A 20,623-nucleotide genomic window follows, 5' to 3' on the forward strand; every position below is an offset into this window, starting at 1 on the left:
TCTAAACGACAATTATAGGTTACAAATCTTCGATATGCTCGTATATATATATATTACGAAAATGAAATTCAAGAAATCGATTTTTGAAAAATCTGTACGCAGTACAACCCTTGCGGCGTTCTTGAATTGTGGTAAAATCAATAAAAAATGTTGTTTTCAGAATAATACGTGTGAATATGATTACTACACTCGAATTTAAGACACGTGATTGTCTTTAATGCCCAATGTCGTCATTAATTATAAATATTCTGTTATGAGTACCAAAACCTTCCTAGTTCTCTTGAGCTCAGTTTTGCAAAGTTTTTAGTTTTCTTTGCGTGAAAATATTCGTGAAAGACTGTACTAACAGAATAGGTCAATAACAAAAAATTGCTGTTTTTTGTGATTCTAAGCCTTCCTAATCCCCTTAATGTTACAAAATTCGACCTTACAATGTTCCGTACGTTGCACGATTGTTTCATGACAATTATTTTACAAATACACGATGATATGATTGGATTAAATGCAAATAAATTCACGATTTAAATGCATTGCTGAACATCTCTATTATTATCTTCTCATAATGCCCTTGTATTACAAGTACAACCTTAGGATATGTGATACTTATAAAGTATTCATAAGCTCTTGACAAAAAATTATTAAATTAAAATTGTTCAGCTACATTTATAATTTCAATAGTTCTTTTGATCGGCTATTTTTTCTTCAGGAATCTCCCGAAATTGGTCCAAACTGAATCGTAGTGATGATCCCGTATACTTTCTGCTGACTTTACAGCGCCAAAGAATTTAGCATGGCCACTTGCTGTTCTGAAAATTTAAAGGATTGTGCTGAAATGTGCCATGGTTGTAGTACATTCTCTCAATAAACTCTTGTCCTGAAACCAAAAAATAGGACACCCACTCTCAGAAAAACTGTTCTTCACTCTGGCATGGCCATTTCGGTTTCAATAAAAATCGAATTATTTCGTAAAGTAGACATTATATCATCGAAAAAGTAGTATTTCCCTTCCGTTTTTTCATAAGCTGTGATAAAATTCTTGCTATTGAGATTAATGATATTTCCTTCCCGTGCAAATTGAATGGTTATGAGGTGCCATAATTCACCAAACTTAGATCACAAATTCCCATAAAGTAATTTTTATATTTCGGCATATGAGATTTATGGCACAATGTAACCCAAACATAAGCACAATTCAGCACACCCCTTAAGGGGTTATACGCAGTTAGAATTTTCAAAAAATCGTTTTTTTTTTTTTTGCATTTTCGGAATGTACATATATTTGAGTATATTCTCTGAAAATTTGAAGTCAATCCGATAAATATTTTCGGAGATTTACCTGAATTTGTAAGGCCACGTCAGAGCGTTAGAAAGTAGGGTCAGTAAGAACTGGACGAGCAGCTGCATGCATGAGGCGCGCTACCTGAGACCCTTTATTCTATTGTTCCTAGTTGCGACCTAGTGAAAAACAAGACTGAATCAATAGAAAAAGACGGAAAAACAATTAATAAAAAAGTACTTTCTGGGAAAGGTAAGCTCACAGCTAAGCTAATAGATAAGCTGACAGTTTATTACGGTTTGGCAATCAGAAGAAATTGTGATTCTGTGAACAGTATGTATAATGCAATTTGGGGAACTTATTATCACTATTGTTCGACCGATGAGAATCCTCAACACGAAATGTGCCCAGGTGGAGAAGGTTCATGGTGTACTTGGCAGCAAGCGCTAGCAACAGATACATTATCTTCTTACACCCATGATTATCCAGCTTTACCAGCTGATGTTGCCAAAGCTATATATCCAATTTATGAAAACCTTAGCAACGAAAATTTATTGGAAAGGTGTGTAGGTGGATTCACACAAAATAACAATGAAAGTTACAATCAGTTAATCTGGAAAATAAGTCCGAAAATTATTCCATGTGGCTCTAAAGTTGTTGAAATAGCGGCTTACATTGCAGCTGTAACATATAATGAAGGTACAACATCATTGTTACACATGATGAGTGCATTAGGGCTTTCATTAGGCACCTCAGCTCATAATTATGCTGAGAAAGAGGACGCAGAGCGTGTGATGATCTCCAACGCGAGAGCGCTAGAGAGCACGCGCGAAGAAAGAATGGCTCGACGACAACACCAGCTGGACTTACTGGAAGCTAGGGATCCTGCACAAGGTCCCTCTTATGGCCCTGGAATCGATGATACCATGTAAGTTTAAAAAAAAAAAATTTACCTATGTGTAAACTACTTCTGAAACTTTAAACGCGTTTATCTCAAAACTGTCATTTCAGAGTCGGTGAGCAAGATTTCTCAGAGATGGCTCAACTAATCGGGCTGAAATTTTGACACAATCTTTTTAGATACATTCTTCAGGTATTGAACGAAGGAATAAGATGTACAAAATTTTTTACTATTTTTTTTGGACAATTTAAAGCGAAAATTTTCATCGAAAACTAAAAATTTTTTTCAAATAGCCGCCATTTTGTTAAAAATGAAAATTTTGTTTATTCCTTCGTTCAATACCTGCATTTATCTATCCTTTAAAAGAATTCACCTTTTTTTTTTATTTCAGATAATCCAAACCGACAAAATCGTGCTCACCGCCGAGCGCCTTTTTTTGGAGGTCGTTCAGGATATCATCTGCAGAGGCGGTGCACATCAATATTTTGACACGAGTAATACAAAATTATATTCTTCAAAGTGTGCTCTTTCAGAATTACTATTACTTGTACTTAGTAAATAAAAGCTGTGTCCACAAAAAAATCGTAAAAAAACCTTATTTTTGAGCCTCGCAACTGCGTATAACCCCTTAATACACCCGCATAATACAATTGCTGTTTTCTGACAAGTGTCGATAAAACGGCTGTTGACATCAACCAATAGAGAGACAGGAACGCTAGGGTAAAATACGCACTGCGCAGAAACTCTATATTTCTGAACCAATCAAAATACGGCAACTTACGGGGACGTGGCTTGGCGCGCAGATTCTAGTTCCAAACCAACAGAAAGAATAGGGAAAACGACAGCGTCTGGCCAATCTAACGGCGCGGTTAGACAACGGAGGAAGTGATACGTTGCGTTACGACCAGCCCCCTGACACTCACCACTGCTCGCATACTAAAAAATTGTACGCGTCTTGTCCCCGTTTTTTAGGTCCTCTACGTGGCGCTAGTAGACTTCTGACACGCTTACTGCCCTCGCTGACCGCGCGCAAGCTCGTCAGGTAACTACTAGCGCCACCAGTGGTGGAAATTGGCGGCAGAATCGAGGGACATTTTGCGAACCACTTTTAGGCCGTGTTCGAAAATTGACTGACAGTACTGTCAGCAATCTTTTATTTCTTTTGCGCTGCCGAGTTCATGGACAGCTCTGTCTCTGTCCTAGGGAATTTTTAGTACTGGCAGTGAATTTAGGAACACGGCCTTAGCAGCGTGCTGGTCACGACCTTAGCTCCCGATACTGACAACAATCTTTCATTGCCTTCGCACTCTCGAGTTCGTAAGTCACTGCCTCTGTCCTAGGGACTTTTTAGCCCTGCCAGCCAATTTCCAAGCGCACCCATAGGCGTAACGAGAAGTGAATCATACGACGCCTGGACAATTGACAAAAAAACATCCACCAAACATAGGCGCGTTAAAAAAAAAGAAAGAAATTTAGATACGGTCAGCGAAAGTGAAATTAAAGAGAGTAACCGTTGTCACTAGCGCTCTATTCGGCGGTACGGTGAGTGAGATGTCGTTCGTCCGACAGTCGCTGCTCTGACATGTTTACTTCCGTTCCAGGTTTAGGAAAATATTAGAGCTCGTCGTGCACTCGCTTTCGGGTTGGTTGCTGCAGGCACACCGATTAAAAGGGCTGATATCGTGAAGTGTGTTCAGTGTCGTTCTGTAATTAGTTAGTTGTTAGTGTCGTCGGTCGGTGAATCGTTGTGTCGCGTCGTCTCTGGTCGGTGTCTCGTGTCAGTGGGATAATTATTAGAACTGTTTACAACTGTTCGATCTCATTGTTGTGTTGTTTATTGTGCGTTTATGTGCTCCGTTTCTTCTACCGTCACTCCATTTGGATTATAAAAATCATACACACATAAAATCAATCAGAGATGGGGAATGTTCACACTTGCGGACCGAACGAGGCGCTCGTCGTATCAGGTAGAATTTTGCCCATTTATTTTTTCCTGTTCTATTCACTTTATCATCGGTTATTACCGATGATGTAACGATTCCGTTTCGTCTCGATTCCTCTACTTACCCACTTGCATCTTATACGCGAAGGTAAAACAAGCCTAGTAATGAATCTTCGCTCAATTTTGAGGTTATAATACACCGGCTTTTTACCACCACGGCGTCAGCCAGACGCTTGAAAAGCTTGATTATACCGACCTAGTTCTTAATTACGTTAGACTAATACGCTGTAACAGGGAAAAATCAAAATCTCCGGGTTACCAGTGTTGTTTTTGTTTTTTTCTTCTGTCTTACTACATGTCATTCCTTTTTTTCTTCTATGCAAAGAAACAAACGACAAACGTCACGTCTTTCATGTTCAAATTTATTTCCCATACACGCCCGTCAATCCGCCGTGTACATTTCACAGTCAGTGTAAGTATGGGATAATTTGCTATGAACACCGATGGCTTGTTACTCATGAGTTCTCGCGACAATCCGGTGTTGCATTTCGTAGCAGCGTCGACGTCCTTCATACGTCGTTGTCATCTATCAATACAGTCAATGTTTGTTTGAGACTGAAGTTAGCAACGTTATTGTAATGACTTATGTTTACAAATAATCGTTATTTCACAATTGCAGAAATGTCTAAAATGTACTAAATCATAATAAGGCAAATTTGTATTCATATTTAAAAATTTCTACCCCCCCCCCCCATCAGACGCAATATTTTGTTACGTTATCGTTACTAACTTCAGCCTCGTTATTTTGTCGCATGTGTTATTCTCTCTACTCCGATATACGTAACTATGTTGGCTGCGTTGCGTTCGGTAATTCCGACAATCCCCCCCTCCTTGGACTGTAAAATTGCGGTGACCTTTGCTTAAGGTTGCATGGGCGGTACTGTCTAGATCAAAAGTTAGGAAACGAGAAGATAGCGTTTCAAAATCGCCAGTGTTACATGCGCGAGTGAAACAAAATCATTACTAAATTAACTAGTAGAAATAAATCGGCGCATATTCGAATGATAAGCTAATTTTTCGCCATATAGATCTTAAGGGGTTGCCTTGAAAAATTTTAAAACAGTCATCTCCAGAGTCGATGAAAGTCGTGGATTTAAGCAACATACGTTACAACGTATGTTCGTCAACGATTACATTTGCGCGTTATAACTTGGCTGTAATGTTTCAAATTTTTTTAAGACGTTGCTCAATATAATTCTGGGTATTTTGTTAGGGATAAAAAGAGTCGAAATACAATACAATCGGATAATATATACCAGGATTTGATCATTTCTAACGTAATTCTAATTAACAAACTATTTCTGAAATCGTTAATATCTTAGCTAGTGGGTGTTAACTGTTACATAGTAGGAATGCTGTTTTATTCGTGTTCATTATCATTGGCGCAAATGACACGAATGGAATTTTTCTTTAAAAGTGTTTCGTTCTTTTCCAAAGTTTTGATTTTGACGTCGTTGCTCATTCAACGTTGATTCTTCACACACGACTGTCATTTCCTTCATATGGGTGCATACATACATTATCTTCAATTAATGTCATGCAATGAACGCTCAAGAGATGACGACACTCGAACATTCATTCTTGATTAGAGCAATAAAAACGTTATCTCATTTAATCTAATTCTTGCGGTACGGTGCGGAATGAATTTGTTCTTTTGGTATACTTGTTTTTACAATCATTCATCGAATGTATAAAACTACCGCATACGGAAAGCAGCTCGATCGAGACTTTGAAACGTTTTGAATATAACTTTCCTCGAGTTGATAGTTTATTCAGCGTTCGCAATAATAAGTTACTCATCCCGTTCAAACTTGGCTTACAAATATCGTTATATCTCCAAAACTATTGATCTGGTTGTAACGAAATACAGCCTAAAACCTGCCAGACGTTGTAGCTACACACAGAAAGTAAAACTATCCAAATCGCTTCAGTAGTTTTCGACTTGTAAGCGAATGTTATTGAGATTGAAGTTAGTGACGTTATCGTAACGAAACATTGGATAAAAAAATCACTATTTTCTCAATTTTACAATGATTTTTAACGATCTAAGATTTCCAAGTGTCAGTTCGCTTTTTGTTATTACGACTTACTGAATTTCAGACAATTCCAAAATCGTGAAATACTCGTTTTTCCTTGTTACGATAAAGTTACATAAGTTTACGTAAGTAATAAAGTTTTATATAACATGTAGAGAAGAGATAGGGAAGATGTATGTACTACTGATCTATTTAGCTTACAGACTTGACTACCTCGTTTAGAATAAATAATAATCAATATATAGACGAGTAATATTTTCGTCCCAGCGTCATGGTTGTGATATTTTTTGGTTATTTTGTTATCGTTCACTTTGGGTGGAGTGCAGCTAATTCGTTTGCTTTCAAATCGTATTGAAAAAGTTTGCAATTATTGCAGTATTAATATAAGCAAAAAGAGAAAGATATTTTGCTCGCCAAATGGTTTTAATTGGGAAAAAGTCATTCGTGCGAAGACGTAAAATTTAAAAAAAATTGCTAACCAGAGGAAATTGAATAAAATTCATCACAATGTACGACTCACTTTCATAACTTCGTAAAATTTGTTCTAAAATTAACGGCAGAATATCGAGTGTTCGCTAATTTTAGACTCTCGAAATATTATCAGGCTGAAGTTTGTAACGTTAATATAATGATGCATCTTTGGAGAAAGTCGTTATTCTGCAACTTTAGGTTTTCTTGAAATTTAGCAAACTCAGATTTTGTAATTTCAACTTTTCCAGTTGTTCGAAAGGTGTAAAATATTAATTTTTGTTTCTATATTTCGATACATTAACGGTACTAACTTCAGACTCGTGGAATATTGTCGAAATCTGTTCGTGGGTACTGATAAAATGTACCTGAGAAAGTATATTATCATTTGTTTATTCAATACGAGAATTGATACGTACACAATCTATTATCTTTCGACTATGTATTTATAATGTACATATAAGGATAGGGTGGAAAAAAAAATATACATTTGGCGTATATAATTCGAGTTTGAAAGATTCAAGTGTAGAAATGAGAAAAAATTTTTTCGAAACTTTACCAAACAACATCGTGATGATGAAAAAAATACGGCCCATTAAAGATATTTTACGAAGTATATTTTTGAATTCACGTTAACGCAGTTTTTTTATCTAATAATAACAACAACAACAACAACAATATTAATAATAATACGAATGGCTGCTCCGACCAGATAATTATCGAGTGAAAAAAAAAAAAAAAAAAATAAGCATCTTATCGTCATTTTTTATTGCTATTTTTGATCAAATCGAGAAATCCTTTACCTGTGCGTACAACGTGGATGGTAATTTACAGTGTGACGTGCGAATTGAAGCTGCGCACAACCTCGAGGCATAGCGGCAACACGCGATGTATAAATAATAAAAAGGAAACGCTGCTCGTGCCTCGACAACCTTTCCTGACATTGGAACAATTGATAATCGGCGGTTTTGACGATGCATCAGGTGTAGAGTTGTTATTTTTAGCTACACCGAGTTTTTGGAAGTACAGAAAATTTCGGAAAATTAGTTTGAAGCTCGGAGAAAGGGAACGTTCATAAACTACGTGGCTCTAATTATTTTCAACATATTTTAACCCCCCTAAGTCCATTTTAAATTTATTACATCGTTAATTATATTTTGTATCCTCCTTAAAAGCTTTCCGCATCCCATTTATGTTATTTCGCACTTTTTGTTTCGAAAACTTTTCAGAGTACAGTTCGCGATAAGCGTCATATATTCTGTGATATAATGACATTTTGAATAATATTACACTGTGCCCTTAAGGTCGTATAGTACTTCTACCCTTACCGACCGAGCAAACTAACCCTTTTTCTTCTTACATTGAATAAACAAACGAGTGAAAAGATTTCAAATTTCGACGGTGCATCGCTCTTTTGTACCGGAATTCATGCGTTATGACTGATCAACGTTGTATTTCGGCGCGTTATTTGAAATTTAAAATTTAACATGACTAAGTATATTGCATTATTTAAAAGAGACTTAACCCTTTGAGGGGCAACGGTACACGTATGTACCACCTTTTTTCCTGCAGTTTTTACATGATTGCCAATACCTTTATACTTCTAAGTCGTTTCTAGTATCTTGAAGGTTCAAGCTAAAAGATACTTAAGGAAAAAAGTGGATATTTGTTTATTTATAATTAATTATACATAATTCAAATGCAAAAGACTCGTTTTTTTTTCAGAATAAATTCAGTTGTTCTCAAACGAAGTGTCGAAACGCTTTGAAATTTTTTGTCATATATTTTTCAGGTCTATTACTAACTTATAAAATTGTTTTCATATTTTTTTGTCAGGCTCAAATTTTCAAAATAAAATTGGATGCTAATTGCCATGTCGGATCCGCCATCTTGAACTTTGGAGTTCTGACATCAGAATCGTAATCAGCGGCCCCAAAAAACCCTCTATACCAAATTTTGTGCCGATTGAACGAAAAATCACGAACTTAACCTAAAATAGTCGCCATTTTGGGTCCGCCATCTTGAATTTTCTAATTCTGACTTCAGAATCGTAATCGGCGACCCCAAAAAACCCTCTATACCAAATTTTGTGACGATTAAACGAAAGAATCACGAACTTAACCTAAAATAGTCGCCATTTTGGGTCCGCCATCTTGAATTTTCTAATTTTGACTTCAGAATCGTAATCGGCGACCCCAAAAAACCCTCTATACCAAATTTTGTGACGATTAAACGAAAGAATCACGAACTTAACCTAAAATAGTCGCCATTTTGGGTCCGCCATCTTGAATTTTTTAATTCTGACTTCAGAATCGTAATCGGCGACCCCAAAAAACCCTCTATACCAAATTTTGTGCCGATTGAACGAAAAATCACGAACTTAACCTAAAATAGTCGCCATTTTGGGTCCGCCATCTTGAATTTTCTAATACTGACTTCAGAATCGTAATCAGCGACCCCAAAAAATCCTCTATACCAAATTTTGTGCCGATTGAACGAAAAATCACGAACTTAACCTAAAATAGTCGCCATTTTGGGTCCGCCATCTTGAATTTTCTAATACTGACTTCAGAATCGTAATCAGCGACCCCAAAAAACCCTCTATACCAAATTTTGTGCCGATTGAACGAAAAGTCACGAACTTAACCTAAAATAGTCGCCATTTTGGGTCCGCCATCTTCAATTTTCTAATTCTGACTTCAGAATCGTAATCGGTGACCCCGAAAACCTCCAACCACTTATGATTTTCTAAGTTTGTTCAGTAGAAAAATGTTTCCCTCAAAAGGTTAAGGTAGTACTGTCGCAAAACGATTTACCGCATGGATATCGATGAAATTTAATATGCTCGTAGACATTGGCCCAAAGGTAATTGGATTCAATTTTTTGTAAAGGTTAAATCACGATAGAAAAGTTCATTTTCACGTGTTCAACACTTAGTCTTACGGAGAATCACGCCTTTCGCAATTTCAAACTCGGATTGTGTGATCACTCTCGTTCAGATTTCAATGAACTTGCACGGAACGATATTTCAATATCTGCCGTAAATTTTGGATGCTCGAAAATAAAGTTTAGGAGCGTGCGACAAGAAAGATAGGCAGACGTTGAAAATTAGAAACTGCGAATAGCTGACAACTACGCGGCAACGCCGTAGATCGTAATTGAGGTTAGGATCTGCCGCGTACTTTTTCCGAACACTTTGTCAATCGCTCTCCGGCCGTTTCGAAATGAATAATTTTTGCGTATCGTCACCGTCTGAGGATGTTTTACCCTCGACATTTTGGTAAGCGAGCGATTGTCCGTGCTTTGCGTGCCGCTTGAATTTAGTGAAAACATCGCGCGACGTTGCCACATCTAAATACCGACCGAGTCAAATGAGCGTCAGAATGAACTTGACTTGCTTTTTGTTGACGGTACTACCCTTAAGGAATATAAATGCCACGTCGCCTCGTGTAGTCCTTAAGTAACTTCTTGCCACACCGAGTTAACCCCCCCCCCCCCTCCCCTCCCCCTCTCCCTCCCCCCCTCTCCTTTGCCACCCCCACGTGGTTTCAGAACGTTCCTAAAGCCGCAAGACCGATTTTGATAAGACCATATTCCATGAAAATGTAAAAAAAAACGTCGTAGAGTACGAATTAATTTTATTTCAAGGGTCAGATTGTTGTCACTTTTTGACCGAAGGTGATAGTGCAATTAATTTGAAAAATTTTATCGCGCATATCACGTCGAGATGAAAACAATTTTCCGAGAAAAATATTTACCGATTAGACGAAGTTGTTTCTTTGAATGAAATTATCTTCTCACTTGTACTTGCACAATGGTGAAAGTTATTTTTGCAACGTGAATACGAGTGAAAATTATTTTTTTAAACAATTGGCAGATCGGCGTATATTTATCGAGTTGTTATAGTGCATTGGAAACCCGAGTATAGAAAATACGGAAATAACAAACAAAAGTAGAGTAGTCGATGTTCGTTCAAACGATTGTTTGTTATAAATTCACGGAAACAATTTTCTTCTTTTATCATGTTGGGATCGTTTAACGTTTTAATTAACAAAGTCAAAATCGCAGTATTGAATTGAATACCGAGAACGAAGTAAATCTATTTTGAGCGAATCTGTGAAAAATAGTCTATTCCGAACAAGACAATTCATCTAGATTTTCAATTTTGAACAGCGATTTTATCGATACTCGAGTGTTACTTGAAGTTTGTTTTAGAACGCGTTGATAGTTTACTTTAAAAGATGATGTAGTTGACATAGTCAAAGATTGAATTTGAGTATACTAAGAAAAAAAAAAAAAAAGAGGTTGTTTTTACAGAAAAATTCACCTTTTTTTTTTTTTAATTATTGTATTGTTTAAAAAAAATTTTTTTTTCATTTCATTTAATTGACGATCGAAAACGACTATCTTCTAACATAAAATCTAACATAAAATTGACACGAAATATCGATTTTTGGGAAGCCAATCTCTTTAACAAGTAGATCGAGGTCTCTCTGCCTTTGACTATATGTAAAGAGGATATATCTGTCGATTGATTTTTTCGATTTTTTTTATACTAACCCCACCGTTATTATGCACTCGTACCGAAGAAACATCTGTATTATTAACACACGGTGTATACCCGGCCGATTGTGAGTAAAGCGGACAAATGCGTCGATATTAAATATCGGCCTTGACATTTGAACGCGACTATCGTCGTAACATCTTGCGCTCGATTCTCGCTGCACTGTGTAATACATGCGCCATTTCATGTCAGATTTTTCTTACCGATCCTCCGGTGCTCCCAGAGCTCCTTAAATGACGATACATATTTCGACAGTGATTGCAACATTTTTTAAAGTAATGAAAATAATTACATATACTTTGTGGCCAAAATCAAATATATTCCAACCAAAGTTGAAATGGTTTCGAAGAGTTGTAAAAATCAAGGAATTAATTTTTGAACTAACTGATTTTTTTTTTTTTTTTTTCTAGTCGTTTTGATTTTTCTAATCTTCAGGGCCCGATAATACCATCTCCGATACAACAACAATCTTTACATTTTAATTAAAATTCCAAGTTGAAAAATCAAAATAACTAGCAAAATACACCGAGAGAAATTTTTAGTTCCGGTTACCGCTCAGTTCTTAACTATTTTCATTTTTTTTACCACAATCGAAAAATATAGTTCTAGGTACAGAATAAAAATTAGTTTTCTAGCTGTTACCGGAAAGTCTGGTATCCGTTACTATATTTTCTTGTAACTGTTGCGAAAATTTAATGCTTGCGCAATAATAAATTGACGTTGAAGCCTTATTTAACTAAAAAAGTAGAGTAAATCTTACGAACCGATTTTGCGTTGGAATAACCAAAAAATGATCGAATTTTTAAATTTTTAAAAAAATTGTTAAAAATCTTAGATGCTAGAACTCTTGTTTTTAACCTTCAGGAACTGTAGAACTTTTCGATCAAAAACTTTCAGTACAGGAAATCAAATTACTTTTTCTTTCTAGATGCGATGCCACGAAAATCTGGCATATCATTTTTTATGTGCGTTTTTTATTTTTTTTTTTTTCCGTAATTTTAGCGAAACTTTTTTTCTAAAATCAGGAACTTCAGAAATATCCCGAGTGCCAGTGGAACAGATGGTAGACATTTTATTTTCTGCAAAAGAGATTTGGTTAAAATCTTGAACTTCATTTTTTAGCGAAATCATTTGGACTCGATCCGATAAATTGTGTGTATCTCCGCATTAACAAACTGACAATAAGTCAAATCTGATGAAAATCTTTTGATTTAAATTTCAATCCCGTATATTTTTCGAGAACAGTTTGTTAGGAATATATATTTATTAATAGGACACAGGAAAATGGAAGGTTTATATAATGTTCGATTCGGTCTTGAGTGAGAACTAAAAATATTTTCAAGTTACATTATTTCGATCTTCAACTTTTATATAAATGAACAGTATAATAATTCAATAAGTATTCCGAATAATAATTTGTCAAGTCGAATCGCGATTGGATTATAAAACATCGATTTGCAAAAATAAACCTCAATCGATAAATGCAATAAAACTTTTTTATTCCAATTGAATTTGTTGTTTGTACAAATTTTTTTTCGACTTTTTTTTAGTTAGTACGATAGCTGCATTTATGTAGATTAATAATCTTTTTTTTTTTTTTTTCTGATTTTGAAAATGCTTGCAATCGTGACAACATTGGCGCGCCATTTTTTTTGTACCCCCCACTTCAACAACTCATAGCACTTTCAATTTTGTATTTTTTGACTTGTTTTTTTTTTTTTTTTTTGTAATCGTGAAATAATAATAAACGCCTGATAAAAAAATGGATGGTAAAAATATTTTTTGTTTTTTATTTATAGCACTTCAAAAAACACCTGAAATTCATGCCTCTACACTAGAATACCCCCTTAAATTGGTGTCTATAGACTGTGTTTCTATAATAAAAATATGTCGGAATATTATTCGAGGTTCGGTAACTATCGAACGATGCCTTTTTGGTACAGCGGACAAAATCTTGTAAACCGAGTAGTTTCATCATTTGTTTAAATAAAAATAAGAAACAGAAAATTGTTGATTTTGCATAAAACGATGATTTTGGTAAATTGAATAGTTGAACGAGAATTCAAGTTCAAATGACTTTTAGGCAAAATGAGCTACGTGATTTGTTGAAATTTTATTCACTGTAGAGCAAAGTTCCTTTGGAATATCTAAAAGTTGTCGACAGCAAACCGACGAGGTTGAAATCCGTATCGTCATCCTAAAAAAATTAGTATCTTTTTATTTTTACAATTTTTTTGAATGAACAAAGATTTGAGGATACGCATATTCTCTGTAATAATGATTACGTTTTGTTTTATTACAGTTTACTGAATTTCAAACAATTCCAAAATTGCAAGGTGACGATCTTTCTTAAGCATGATATGATAACCGAGCTGTTTCTGTGCAAATCTGTTGTGTTTTATTTCTTCCTCCTTTTCGAATCTAAAAAGTTCCGAAAGTGCCTAAATCCGAATTATTCGGTTGCGAAACTCGAAGTAAAGACATCGAATTTTTTCGAACCAACAAAGTTTCGAATGGTTGGAAACCTGCCGGCTCAAAGTTCCGAAATGCAATATTTCGAAAATTAAAATACATTCACTCAGCGTAGTTATTCAATGGGTGGGTGTAAAAAATGAAAAAAAAAAACAAAAAACGTAAAATTATCGAAAATTCAAAACAAAGAAACCGCAAAGTGTAGAAATTCACAGAATTGAAAATCTTCCATCATTCGGAATTTCGATGCTTCAGATGTTTAAATCTTTCTCACTTTCACCCTTTCGAAACTCTTTGTGCGTCGGATTTCGGACGATTCGAAACTTTGACGTTACGTCAAGGTTTGATTTCTTTACTTTAAGTTTCGCCATAAAAAAAAAATCAGAATTTGGCTGTTTCGGAACTTTTTAAATTCGGCATTTCCACCCCGCCTCGTCGATATTCAATTGGTCGAAATAGAAGTCAAAATTGGATCGTTCCGATACCGAGTCGCCTGAATGGAATGGTTGTTACGTATGCTATCGATCGGATATTCCACGTTTCTAGACTCAACGAGTTAGTGAGTCATACGTCCACTTATTGGGTGGCTGCTGAGGGCTGTTCGCTGGCTGGCTGGCTGGCTGGCCAAGGGTGCAGAAGAGACGGCTGATCCACCCTTCCGTGGGATCGGTTAGCAGGGGGAAAGTTCGTCCGGGTTCGTCGCTCGTCCCATTTGCATAACCATTTGCATACGTGCCGATTTGAAGATGAACGGGGACCACTACGTTTGAATTCCAACTTGCACTTAGAAAAATTTCATTTGTTGTAGGAACTAGAAAAATTCAGTAAAACAGGCGAGGGATTCTCCGTCAACTCGGCCACTTTTTTCTCCACCATCTCAGATCTGCCCTATAATTGGTTATATCAAAGTACTAGTAAAAGGTACTCTATGTGAATTTTTTCAGATTTTTTAATTCGTTATTTGAGAAATTGCCGTGTTTTTTTCAAATGAATATATCTCGGAAACTTGAAGTAACTGAAAAGAAATGACTCTGCATAAAAGTTGTAGTTTTTTGTTAGCTTTCGAGAGGAATTTAGGAAAAAATTTTTACGTTCCGGTGACGCTGATTTTTTACCAAAATAGGAAGAAATTATTTTCTTTATTCAAAAAGGACCCTTTTTTTTTGCTGAAAAAATTACAGAGTCTTCGAATATGTGTGACGATATCGCAAAAAAATCGCCAGAGTGGCACGGATCGAAGTTCTAGGGTAAAAAAAAAAATGAAGCCACACAAATTAATTTTTTTATACCGGAACCTCGACCGAATTTGTCGCTTCATTTTTTTTACCCTAGAACCTCGATCCGTGCCATTCTGGTGATTTTTTGGCGATATTGTCACACATATTCGAAGATTCTGTAAATTGTTCAGCAAAAAAAAAGGGTCCTTTTTGAGTAAAAAAAAATAATTTCTTCCTATTTTGGTAAAAAATCAGTGTTACCGGAACGTAAAAATTTTTTCAAAAATTCCTCTCGAAAGCTAACAAAAAACTACAACTTTTATGTAGAGTCATTTTTTTTCAGTTCCTTCAAGTTTCCGAGATATATTCATTTGAAAAAAAACGGCAATTTCTCAAATAACGAATTAAAAAGTCTGAAAAAATTCACATAGAGTACCTTTCAGTAGTACTTTGATATAACCAATTATGGGGCAGATCTGAGATGGTCGAAAAAAAAGTGCCCGAGTTGACGGTGAAACCCTCATCTATTAATTACTGATTTTTGTTTATCCCGTTGTGGACACTCAAGTGAACGCTGTTCTTGAACAATAATAAATAGTTCAATGCTTTAGAGTTAATAAATACGGTCGGAGTGACGAACCTCCGGGTCTACTATCTATTGTTCGTTAATTTTCATCCAACCCGATGTGGACAGACCCCAAAATAAAAACGTAAAGGTCACACGGGGTGGTTGACACCCCGTAATATTTATAAACCGTTTAATTTTCAATATTTTTTGTTGAAAATTTAACCGCAAACTCGCAGCATAGCACATTTCAAGATAAAACTGTTTCCATAGGTCTAACCGAAGAAAACTATGTGTATAATAAACATTTTGAAGTTGGAAGTAATCGATGTTGATAAAATTGTGAAATCTTAGAAATGACATTCAATGAAATGAAAATATGTGAAAATTTCCATTTTTCCTCAGAAATAGTATAATATGAGTCACGTACTTGGCCCGGGGTGGTTCACAGCCCAGATTTTCACACAGGTTAGACTATATATTCAATCCTGAAACAGTGGCTCGAATTTTTTCAGATATTTTATTGAACTGCTTAATTATTTATAAATATTGTGAGTGATTTTGAGAAGGATCTTTTTTAAAATTCTCGAAATTTCTCAAAAATTGTATAATTATTTTTTATTTCTTTTTTTTTTGGGAACATTCCAAGACCGGGCATTTGATAGACCGGTTTATAAAAAGAAAAAATTGAAACACTTGATGTTCTTGATGAGAATTCCCAAAAATTCTCGTAAACTTCTATTTTCCACATTGAACAATACTGGACTGGTTTTATTAAAAGTTAATAATAAAAAGTTGATGTACCAAAAAAATAGACAAAAATCGCTTCATAATGGAACTGGTCTCAAAATGTTCTAACGGAAAAATAGAAGTTTTTAGCATTTTTCAGGAACTTTCAGACCGTTCAAACAATGTTATAGTAGAAAAAAAAAAAAAAAATCGGCCCACCATAAGCAATTGTCATGATATTATTCACCGAGATTGTTAAATAAAAATATTTTTTTTTAAAGTTATTTTGATGAATAGAACTGACGGCACAGCAAGAGCTTGGCCTAAAAACAGGTATAACTTGTCTTTTTCTTTCTCACTTCTACAAAACTATAATTTTCAGAGACGTTCGTCAGATTGTTTAATTACACCGGCACATAAAAAAAAAAGTTGTTTGTACATTTGACCGGATCCACTTACGGACATGTAATTCGACCCGCTGAATCCGAATTTGAAGTCCGTTTGGCCCGTTCACCCTTCAGATTTGAGTAAAATGCAAAAAACCCAAAATAAAAAGGCAAAGAATTGAAAAAAACTGCAATCACAGCGATGCAAAAATTTTTGTGGACTCGGATCAAGTATGATTTTCGTGTATTTCAATTCACTGAATCTAAATATGAACGTTCATTAGCTCGTTGAGCCGTCAATGTTTGAAAGAATTGCGAAAAACCGAAAAAAATCGCATAAGATCATGATAAACCGAAACTATCGAGATGAAAAAAATTTTTCGGACTCAGATTGAGTATGATTTTCATATATTTTGATCCACTGAATCTGAATCTGAAGTTTTTTTGTCCCACTAACGTTTCAAAATTTAAAAAAATTTGAAAAAACCAAAAAAATTGGGAAAATTGCAGTTATAAATGTAAGAAAAAATCTATAGATCTCTTTCCAATTTTTTTGGTTTTTTGTGATTTTTTTAAATTTTGAAACGATAATGGGACAAAAAAACTTCGGATTCAGATTCAGTGCAACAAAATACACGAAAATCATACTCAATCTGAACCCAAAAATTTTTTTTCATCTCGATAGTTTCGGTTTTTCATGATTTTATGCAATTTTTTTCGGTTTTTCGCAATTTTTTCAAACTTTGACGGCTCAACGGACTAATTAACGTTCAGACTTAGATTCAGTGAATTGAAATACATGAAAATCATACTTGATCCGAGTTCACAAAAATTTTTGCATCGCTGTGATTGCAGTTTTTCTCAATTTTTTGCCTTTTTTTTGGGTTTTTTGCATTTTACTCAAATCTGGAGGGTGACCGGGCCAAACGGACTTCAAATTCGGATTCAGCGGGTCGAATTACATGTCCGTAGGCGGGTCCGGTCAAACGTACAAACAACTTTTTTTTTTTTTGTGTGCCGGTGTTATCTAATGTACTCCGCTTAATTAATGAAATTGACATTGGGCTCGGTCAGAATTCTCTTCCTTTTTTACTCGCTGGTACGTGACTCGCTGCTATTCCTCACGTGCAAAAATTAGCTCATAGATATCGCTTTTCCTTTCGTCGATTAATTGCTGTTGAAAATCAATGACGAAAACTTGAATATCCCAATTATGTTTACAGATTTAATTCGATCATTATTAATTTTTTTTTTTTCTCACAATCCAATCGATTGCAGTACTCAGAGTAAAAAAAAACAAAAAGACACGAAGAAGATATCGTCTGACTCGGAGAAACAAGCCGCATGTTAATCTGTAGACATTTTCTAATCGTCTTACATTAAATTATGTAAGTCCGATGATTTACAATTTGAATCAAAGTTCGAACAGCATTGCTGCCAATTTGCTGTTTCGTAATCGAAGCAGAGTATTTTTAAATTTAATATTCTCAACAGCGCTATAAATATGCGTTAAAGATACGCTGTAGCCGATTTCATTTCATGCATCGTGAACCACGAAAAGTGCTGATATACAAATCTCAATTATCAAACACAGCCATAAATAATTATTTTTAAAAAAGTCGTCACACTTTTATTCGCGGTTCAAAATATTCGTCATTTTCTATAAAAATTATTTGAAAAAATCAACACGAATATTCAAAAATAGTTTCATGTTTTTTTTTTTTCAACAAAGACTTCATAAATCAATGAATGTGTCACAAATATGATTTTTGACATTGTATAGGTATAACACGGCGTTTTTTTTTTTTTTTTCTTTCTAATGCTCGATTTTCATAACATTGCCAAAGAAATTGAAAAATCGTCATTCCATGGTTTACAAAGGCTTGTAACGTTCGTAATTTGACAAAGATTAATTTAAGATTTGATTTTTCCAAATAAACAATCGCGTATTTTCAACAGGCGAGAAAATATTGATTATTTTCGTTACTGCTGGTTTTTATGATACCGCATTTTTTTTTTTTTCTCGAAACCACGTTCAAAAACAATACGTTTTTTTTTCCAATACCCATTTTTTCTACCAGAAACTTGGCCTTGAATATGAAATTTTTCAAATCGACCGAGAGTGATTCTGTCCAAACGAAAGCGGCAATTAAAAAATCCATTTAGGAGTATTTTTCCAAAGTCAAAGCCTTTTAGAAAAAAAATATCTGACTTAAATTCCCGATCTCATCGGTTTGACTTGGTCGTTTATTTGCGAAATGCCCTACATACGTAAGCTACAATTCTGTAAATTTGTGCGCTCACAGTCGAAACTTGCGGTTCATGTTACTGATGTTATGTATACGTATGCATGCCTAGGTATATATTATTATAGTATAAAAACCTGCACCTGATGTGCTTGGCTAGATCCTAGGGCTTCTGTCAGTTTTGTCCAAACATCGAGAGGAGTGTGTGTACAGAGTCGGCAACATGAACGGCTTCCTTCTTGTTTCGACGCGGTAAGAAGAAGAAATTGAGAACTGTTGGAAGCACTCAGATATCATAAAAATCCGACAGTCGCAGAAAGTACGATGAATTACAATCTGTACTTGAATGTAAATTTGTAATCGTAAATCTCTCTTCAATTTTGTTTTTTTTTCTTTTGTGATATTCCCTCTTTCTTGCATCAAAATCAGAGTGAGGTTGATGTTCGTAACGTTTAGTTGACGGAACATTTAGAGGAAATCACTATTCTTTAACTTACAGAATGATTTTAAACGAGTTGTTTTTTATAAATGTAGGTATGCATGCTGTATTAATTTATCAAACTTGACTGTATTTTGGACAATTCTAAACTTACTGAATAGGAATATTTACGAAAAACTTAGCGTTGCGGTAACGTTGTGAACTTCATCCTCATAAAGAAGAACATTGTGGTATATAAAATTCTGAATCCTATCTGGATATTATAATTCGTTATTTACTATAAAGTGTAAGATGATGTAGCGATGAAAAAAGATCTGTGAATTTTTAAATTCGTAAAGATTTTTCAAACAAACATGTTCGAAAGCATTTTGTAAGTATTGCATAATCTGTTTCTCGTATTCTTTTACCGCCCGCGTGAATTGCATAATGCAGATTTAATCAGTCGATCGTCTAATTTTGGCGTTATTATCCGCAGCACAATTCAATTCAGATGATTTTCCGGCTTACAATTAGGTTATTGTGAATTCTTTCGTTCGGCAGAACCGAGTACAATACATCGAGATGTCAGGTACAGAATCGTTACGTGAGAGCAAATTTTAGCGCCTGTGAACAGGCAACCGAATATTCATTCCCGCAACGCAGGCTGCAAGGCAATTTTACGAACAGGCGTCATGTACAAAATCATTACCGTAGGTTTTATATTTATTGACAGTTGGTAAACTTATCCTCTACTATGGAAGATATTAACGTTATTCGAAACTCGTTTAGAATGATTTTTTTCAGGGATCAATCTAGGAAATAAATCATTCGATCGAATGAGACTTTCCTAAAGGTATTGTAACGACTAAACCTTCTTGAAACGAATTTGCCAATTTTAATTAATCATTGTATTTTACATAAAGGAGACATGATATATCGATGAAATTCGAATCAATTACAACTTTGGTTCTACCGTTTAAATTTTCAGTTCATCCGCCGTTAACCATTTTTTATTTTTTTATTTTTATTTTATTACAAATCTGAACTATCACATATTATTGACAATATGATATCGGTTACATTTTCGATTGATTATTTTTGTTCAATGTCTGTAAATTTACAGTTTGTCCAATGACAATAAATTATAGCTGATTTTCTACCGAAACGAATTTTGCAAAGATCGACTCGCATGGATTTTTCATTGTATGAATATATTTTTGAACAAGGCGTTAGTTTATTACACGAAATGTGTATTGGTTTTGCATACAGGAAAGTAGGTTGTATCTTACCACCAACTAAATCGTATCATTCGTTAAATGTATTTCCCAAAGAGTGGTAAGATT

At 34.9% G+C, this 20,623-nt stretch overlaps 2 protein-coding genes across 2 annotated transcripts in view; both read left to right on the forward strand.

The window, feature by feature from the left end:
• Positions 1–1,624: 1,624 nt before the first annotated feature.
• LOC124299302 (uncharacterized) lies at positions 1,625–2,771 on the forward strand. The gene is made up of 2 exons (XM_046752440.1): positions 1,625–2,204; positions 2,569–2,771. Exons 1-2 carry the CDS (start codon positions 1,678–1,680, stop codon positions 2,570–2,572), a joined length of 531 nt encoding a protein of 176 aa, XP_046608396.1. The 5' UTR covers positions 1,625–1,677; the 3' UTR covers positions 2,573–2,771.
• Positions 2,772–3,574: 803 nt separating this feature from the next.
• LOC124299284 (flotillin-2) overlaps positions 3,575–20,623 on the forward strand; it is a 510,013-nt gene continuing 492,964 nt past the window's right edge. The window contains exon 1 of the mRNA XM_046752404.1: positions 3,575–4,144. Within this exon, the coding sequence (XP_046608360.1) occupies positions 4,096–4,144 (49 nt within the window). The 5' untranslated portion in view covers positions 3,575–4,095. The remainder of the gene's footprint in view (positions 4,145–20,623) is intronic.

The sequence above is a fragment of the Neodiprion virginianus genome, chromosome 2, assembly GCF_021901495.1.
Source record: "Neodiprion virginianus isolate iyNeoVirg1 chromosome 2, iyNeoVirg1.1, whole genome shotgun sequence".
NCBI classification, from domain to species: Eukaryota; Metazoa; Arthropoda; class Insecta; order Hymenoptera; family Diprionidae; genus Neodiprion; species Neodiprion virginianus.